Here is a 7,686-nt window from a genome sequence, read left to right on the forward strand (position 1 = left end):
TGTGTGTTGGCTTATCATTTTGCATAAAGAAAGATAATAGTTTTGTAATAACTACTGGTTCGAGTTTTGTGTACTTGTGGGACCCGCAATGGTATTGACTATTTATCAGTTTTTTTAAAAAAACTACATTTTATTTCGTAAGTGGGGTCCTCCAAAATGGGGTAATATAAGTGTTGGTATCAGAGCCTAGGTTTATGATTTTAGGACTTTTGTTATGACTTGTTGGTATACTATTTGTTTTGTTACATGTTGTTACTATATATAGTGCATATGCATCATGTATATGTCCCTAATGTAATGTGATCTTCCCTGATGAAGGAATTAATTCGTGGCATCTCCTACTTCTCATAGACTTATGGAACCGCTTGTGAGGGTTTAAATACCTCTAATGCCCAACTTCACCTATAAGAAGGGGTTAGAGAATATTTTTTTGATTCTAATCCTCCTAATACAAGTGCATCTGAAGTGGGAAGTAATTAGGGTATGAGAGTTGGCCACACCCTCAAATGAGCCATAGTGCCCCCACTATTGATCCTCCTTTTCAACAAATGGCCAATTTCTTTTGTTATATGGCTAGAAAATTGCTTGACCCTGATGAATTGAACTTTGAGAAAATGAGAAAAATGGGTAAAATTGAGTTTGAAGGCACTATTGACCTTATAGATGTCGAGCAGTGGTTGGAACAGATGAAAAAAGTGTTTGAGCAGTTAGAGTGTTCAGACGCTGCCAAATTTAAGTATGCTATCTCATTATTACAAAAAGATGCCTATGATTGGTGGGTAAGTGTACCAAATGCCAGGGCAAAACCTCTTGTTCTTACATGGAATGATTTTGTGAAAGAATTTCAAAAGAAATATGTCCTACCTACTTATCATGATGCAAAGAAAAAGGAGTTCTTAAATTTAGACCAAGAGAGTATGTCTATCACTGAATATCAGTAGAAGTTTCTCATGCTATCCTGCTTTGCTAGGGGTATTATTAATAACAAAAAAGATAAGTGCAGGCGATTCAAAGATAGTTTGAATGATTCTATCAAAAAATTTGTAGTGGTCCTACAACATGAAAACTTTTGTAAATTAGTTTCAGCTGCTCTTAGTTGGGAAATGATCGACAAGAAACAAGTTGGTAGAAATGAAAATAAGGTCAGGAAAGCTGATGCAGATTCGGGAGGTCCATCAAAAAGGGGGAGGTTTGACAGTTCCTAAGCTAATACTTTTTGCAAGTTAGCCCAACATAAGTAGAATAGATACAGTTCCTTTACTGCCAGCACTCCAAGCTCTGGCCAAGGCAAGACTGGTATACCCACTTGTGCACAATATGGAAGAAATCACTTTGGTACTTGTAGAAGAGCTTCTGGAACTTGTTTTAATTGTGGGAGCTTCGATCATAAGGTGAGAGATTGTCCTAATCCTAACCCCACTTCTTTCTGTGTATGGAAGGCTTGGTTTAAAAAACTATTACTACTCTCTCTCAAGGGAATAAAGGTGCAAGATCTAAAAACACACAAGCAACAGGTGTAGTGAAGCCAATCTAGCTGGTGGGTCAAGAGCTACAGCACGAGCCTATGCGATGAGACAGAGGGATGACCAGGATGGAGCAGATATAGTTGTTGGTAAATTTAATTTATTTGACTTATGTGTTGTTACATTGTTTGATCCTGGTTCTACACATTCGTATGTTTGCTCATCATTGGCTTTTCCTAAAAATATGAAATCTGTGAGACTCAATTGTGGGGTGCTTCTCCAAAGTCCTTTGGGGAAATAAGTTGTTTGCAATTAAATCTATCAAGGTTGTCCCTTGGTAATTCAAAATCTAGTCTTCCCTGCTGATTTAATTTAAATGCCTTTCCAAGACTATGATGTCACTATCGGTATGGATTGGCTTTATAGATACCATGTGGTAGTTGATTGTAGGTCAAAGCATGCGACCTTTAGAGCTCCTCCACTTTCACAGATCATTGTTCAAGGTGAAAGATCATTGACATCTAATATCATCTCTGTGGTAGTGGCAAGGAAGATGGTTAAAAAAGGTTGTGAAGCTTATCTTGCTTATATATTTGATACACGCCTGGAAAGTCCAAGCCTTGAGGATATACCTGTGGTGTGTAAATTTCCAGATGTCTTCCCTGAAAATCTTTTTGGACTGCCCCCGGAAAGGGAGGTTGAATTTCCCAAAGAGGTTGTTCCTGGAACCACTTCTATCTCTATAACGCCTTATCGAATGGCTTTAGAAGAACTTAAAGAGTTGAAAAATCAATTGGAAGAACTCCTTGAGAAAGGTTTTATTCACCCGAGTGTTTCTCCCTTGGGAGCTCCTGTGCTATTTGTGAAAAAGAAAGATGGGACTTTTAGGCTTTGTGTTGATTACTGGCAACTGAACAAGGTAACCATTAAGAATAAATATCCACTACCTAGGATTGACAATTTATTTGACAAGTTAAAAGGTTCCAGTGTTTTCTCAAAAATTGACTTAAGGTCTGGGTATCACCAACTGAGGGTAAGGGAACACAATGTCCCTAAAACTGCCTTTAGGACTCGATATGGACATTATGAATTTTTGGTGATGCCATTTGGGTTGACGAATGCTCCTACAATATTTATGGATCTGATGAATCTCGTGTTTAAACCTTATCTTTATCAATTTTTAGTGGTTTTTATAGATGATATTTTAATATATTCCAAAGATAGTGAAGATCATAGAAAGCATCTTCGAATTTTTCTGCAAATTCTGCAAGAGAAGAAGCTTTATACCAAGCTTTCTAAATGTGAATTTTGGCTCAGAGAAATGGCCTTTCTGGGACATATTGTATCATCGGCATTTTTGAAAGTGGATCCTAGTAAAATTCATGCTATTGTTGAATGGAAACCACCTAAAAGTCCAACTGAAGTAAGGAGTTTTTTGGGTTTAGCGGGATACTATAGAAGGTTTGTCAAATGCTTCTCCATTATAGCCTCCCTTTTAACTAAACTCTTGAGGAAGGATGTCAAGTTTGTATGGGATAAAAAATGCCAGGAGAGTTTTAAGAAGCTCAAATCCTTATTAACACAAGCTCCTATACTTGCTCCACCAACTGAAGGAAAGGAATATGTGCTATATAGTGATGCCTCTTATTGTGGTTTGAGTTGTGTCTTGATGCAAGAAGGGGAAATGGTTGCGTACGCTTCCCAAAAATTAAAATCACATGAGTTGAACTATCCACTCATGACCTTGAGCTTATTGCTATAGTGTTTGCCTTGTAAATTTTGAGGCATTACTTATATGGCAAAAAATGAACATATTTACTAATCACAAGAGTTTGAAGTGCTTGGGTACATAGAAAGAGTTGAATTTGAGGCAACGTAGATGGCTTTAACTCATTAAATATTATGATTGCATGATTGATTATCATCCAGGTAAAGCCAATGTGGTAGTAGATACGCTAAGTCGTAAAGCCTTTGCTATTTTATCGCTAAGCCACTTCCCTTTGTTTCTTAAATTAAGAGCCATAAATGCTTGTATTGCATTTAACTAAGATGGCTCTATTGCTGCTGGTTTGCAAGTCAAACCAGTTCTACTTGAACAGGTGAAAGAAGCACATAAGTTAGACAAAAAGCTGGTGAAATTGATCAAAGAAGCTTAAATTGGCGAAAAGCTTGATTTTAAATTAAGGGAGTATAGTGTTCTACTTTATCAAAATAGATTATGTGTCACTAAAGATGACAATATGAGAAAGGAAATTTTGAATGAAGCACATACTTCATCGTATGCAATGCATCCTGGAGGTACTAAATGTACAAACCATTAAAGAACACTACTGGTGGAATGGTATGAAGAAGGACATTGCAGAGTTTACTTCTAGATGCTTAGTTTGTCAACAGATAAAGGCTGAGCCTTAAGTACCGACTGGTTTGTTAAAACCCTTGTCGATACCTGAATGGAAATGGGAAATAATAACTATGGACTTTGTTTTTGGGCTTCCATGCACTAAAAAAATCATGATGTAATTTGGGTTATAGTTCATAGGCTAACTAAAAGTGCTCATTTCTTGGCCATCAAGGTGGACTACCCACTTGAACGTCTAGCAGAATTGGATGTTGAGGAGATTATGAGGTTACATGGGGTTCCTATTTCTATTGTATCTGACCGAGACCCAAGGTTTACATCTAAATTCTAGACTAGATTGCAAGAAGCTTTGGGCACTAGGTTGAACTTTAGTACATCTTTCCATCCGCAGACAGACGGTCAATCCGAGAGGGTGATTCAAATCTTGGAAGATATACTTTGAGCTTAAATTATGGAATTTGAAGGTAGTTGGGATAGACACCTAGCCTTGATAGAATTTACTTATAATAATAGCTACCAATCAAGTATAGGCATGCCTCCCTATGAAGCCTTATATGGGAGAAAGTGTAGAACTCCTCTTTACTGGAGTGAAGTTGGTGAATGAAAACTGGTTCGTCCTGAGATTGTGCAACAAACTGAAGATAAGGTAAAATTCATCAAGGATCGTCTAAAAATTGCTTCAGATAGACAAAAGTATTATGCTAATCTTAAGAGGCATCAAATTGAATATCAAGTAGGAGATAATGTATTTTTAAAGGTTTCTCCATGGAAGAAGATTATGAGATTTGGCCAAAAAGGAAAACTTAGTCCTCGATTTATTGGACCATATGAAGTACTTGAGAGAGTTGGTCTAACTGGCTCTTCCACCAGAGTTAGATAGAATCCACATTGTCTTCCATGTTTCTATTCGTAGAAGATATTGCTCTAATCCATCTCATGTTCTCCCTGACAAATCCATTGAGATAAGTCCTGACTTGACATATAATGAGGAACCTATCAAAATCTTGGACCATGAGACAAAAGAGCTTAGAAATAAGAAAGTTCCTTTAGTAAAAGTCCTTTGGAGGAATCATTCTGGAAATGAAGCAACCTGGGAGCAAGAAGAGGATATGCAAATTCAATATCCACATTTGTTTTGAGGATAGTATAAGGTAAATTTTGGGATGAAATTTCTTATGGGGGGAGAGTTGTAACACCCCAATTTTCTTTTTATGGCTTTTCTAAAAGATTTCCATGTGATTCATGTTATCTATGAAGTTCTATGTGAGTAGTGATGGTAGGAAATAGGTTGAGAGATTTGGAAGGTGTTGGAGGCCAAATAATGGGTCGTGGTAATCAATATACTTACGTAAGCTATTGATTGGGATGTCTTACATAATTAAGCTACTTGTGTGTGGGGGGGGGGGGGATAGGAACCATAACTGACAATAAGACCATGCGAGCTATAACATGGAATTCTGATGTCTCCCTATACAATGGAAAAAAAGGAATCTACTTGATAAGGTAGACTCTACCCCACTAGGCGAGTCATGTGCATACGCTATAGTGGATCCACTAGCTAAGTCATGAAGGCAATCCTATGGTGGAATGTAGTTATGAGATAAGAGACTTTATATAAGGAGCCCATAGGTTGAGCTCCTCCCTCAAGTAATCATTCGGTGCTAAGTTAAATTCTATAGAATTCATAACATAGTAATCATATTTAACCTATATCAGGAACTTGTTCATAAACTTCATAACTCCTAGAATATCTCCTTTTCATAACATACTCACAATGGAAGCATTAGCATTTCAACATTACAATATCATAGCTCGCATGGTCTTATTGTCAGTTATGTCTCCAAAATGCTTAGATCACTATGGTTTTTTCATGATGTTAGTTATCCTTTTATTATGTACATTATTTGATCATTACATATCATGATTTATATTGCATGTCATGTCCACATACTTAGCACATTCAAAACTACTAATGGATATTTTTTCTTACATTGTCTCATAATGTAGGGGTTGAGGATCATATCCATACATATGGCTAGTTGAGATTTTTTATCGACAGAGTTGTAGTGAGTCCTCATACATCGAAGAATAGTTATGAGTTTTTCTTTTCTTATATCAAAAGATTTTTTTATGTTCTAATTTGAGGGTGATCTAGGGACATGTCTTAGCCCCATCCATTGGAATTAGTAGAGGCATTTGTTGAAAAAGAAAATGTAGAGTCTATGTAGTCTAATTACATAATCTTTTATGCTTTATGTTAGACTATTTCTTTTGCTATATTCCACTTTAATTTTCCTTATGTATGTTTAATGATATGTCAAAAGGCTTGGTTGGAGCCCTTCGGGGTTTTGATCACCATGTTATGACTAGGACCTAGGTTGGGTCGTGACAGTCAGAGACCATGAAAGAAGCACACTTTGACAATTTAGTGAACTTGAGGGCATATTCCCTCACACTCATGCTACCTTGGCGAAGGTTAATGAACTCTTGGATCTTTGCCTCCCTTGGCTCCAAAGGAAAGAAGTATTCTAGGAACGAACCCTTGAGCTCTTTCAATTATATAGGTCCCATATCTTCATCCCTCTCAACAAACTATTGTTCATACCAAACCTTTGTCACACCTTTAAGTTGATAAGCCACTAGCTCAGCCTTTAGATATGGAAGTACTCCCATGATAGCCACAATTCGATAAACTTTCTCAATGAAATCCAAGGGTCCTCATATACCTATGAACCATCAAACTCGGGTGGATTCATTCTCTTAAAGTACCAAATCCTAGAAGCCAAAGTAGGAACTTGAGGAGGATAAGGAATAATGCCTTGATTAGTTTGGTTGGCTACTGCTTGGGCGTACAAAGTGATGATGTTACAAAATTCTACATTTGTAACTCCTTATTCATGATATGGAGCTTTGGTAATTGGAGGAGCTTGGTCCTTATCTTCAACCTTTGCTCAAGGTTTAGGTACCCTTCTTGGAGGCATGATCTAGAAGATAAAAAATGTTTCGTTATTTAGAAGAAACCTTACGACAACTCTAAGGAACAACATGAATCATAAAAGAAGGAAAACCTTTCCTAAACATCTTAGATTCTTCCATTCATAGTTGTGGCGCATTTCACAACAATGAACAAGACCTTATTTAATGTAGTATGTTGGACTCTATGTATCATTCAAAACCTCGAGCTCTGATACAAATTTTGTCATGACCCAAGCGTAGGGCCTAGATATGACATGGAAAATGAAACACCTGGAGGTACCTCACCCAAGCCTCTTAGCATAAATTTAGTTTTTCATAAGTAATGACCTTTAATAACAAGCAGATATGAAAAGGGGCAGACTGATTAAGGGAAATATCATAGAATAAGAATCAATGTCAAATCTTAGAATGTCATACATTTATGTCAAAACATATCTCTATTAAATTTTTTTTAGAGGGCTAAGACATGTTCCTAGCTCACCTTTAATCTAAAAAGAAATAAGTACCATGAGATGTTTCCAAAAGTCCTTATATATCAAAAACTAAAAAGGAGAGGAATAGTATTTCTGAAATATGGGAACTCACCTAAATAGTAGCCTTCCACGAAAAACTAGCCACATAATTGTGAGTATGGAGAAACATTGGTCCCTATATGGTGATATTATGTAGGCAAAAGAGTATGTGTTAGTGCTTTGAATGTACTAAGTATGTAGGAATGGAATCTAATGAAACATTAAAGATTTATAAGGAAAAATACAAAGTAGATGCATGCATAATAAATAATTATCAACAAAACTTGAAACATTAATTTTATATAAAAATAACTACAATCGACATTTAATAAAATGCGAGCAATTACATGGAATTGATTATAAACCCTACGTTGGC

At 36.4% G+C, this 7,686-nt stretch overlaps 1 protein-coding gene across 1 annotated transcript; it reads left to right on the plus strand.

Annotated features, from left to right (window-relative positions):
- The first annotated feature begins 569 nt into the window (after positions 1-569).
- LOC129892857 (uncharacterized) lies at positions 570-3,619 on the plus strand. Its single transcript, XM_055968393.1, has 6 exons — positions 570-915; positions 1,048-1,189; positions 1,242-1,391; positions 1,515-1,612; positions 1,853-2,382; positions 3,563-3,619. Exons 1-6 carry the CDS (start codon positions 570-572, stop codon positions 3,617-3,619), a joined length of 1,323 nt encoding a protein of 440 aa, XP_055824368.1.
- Positions 3,620-7,686: the final 4,067 nt, after the last annotated feature.

The sequence above is a fragment of the Solanum dulcamara genome, chromosome 6 (assembly GCF_947179165.1).
Source record: "Solanum dulcamara chromosome 6, daSolDulc1.2, whole genome shotgun sequence".
NCBI classification, from domain to species: domain Eukaryota; kingdom Viridiplantae; phylum Streptophyta; class Magnoliopsida; order Solanales; family Solanaceae; genus Solanum; species Solanum dulcamara.

Coding starts and splice junctions, on each gene's coding strand:
- LOC129892857 (XM_055968393.1), top strand. CDS start 570: ATGGCTAGAAAATTGCTTGACCCTGATGAATTGAACTTTGAGAAAATG. Junction 1,613..1,852: donor TGGAGCAGATATAGTTGTTG/GTAAATTTAATT, acceptor TGCCTTTCCAAG/ACTATGATGTCACTATCGGT. Junction 2,383..3,562: donor ATTACTGGCAACTGAACAAG/GTAACCATTAAG, acceptor CTACTTGAACAG/GTGAAAGAAGCACATAAGTT.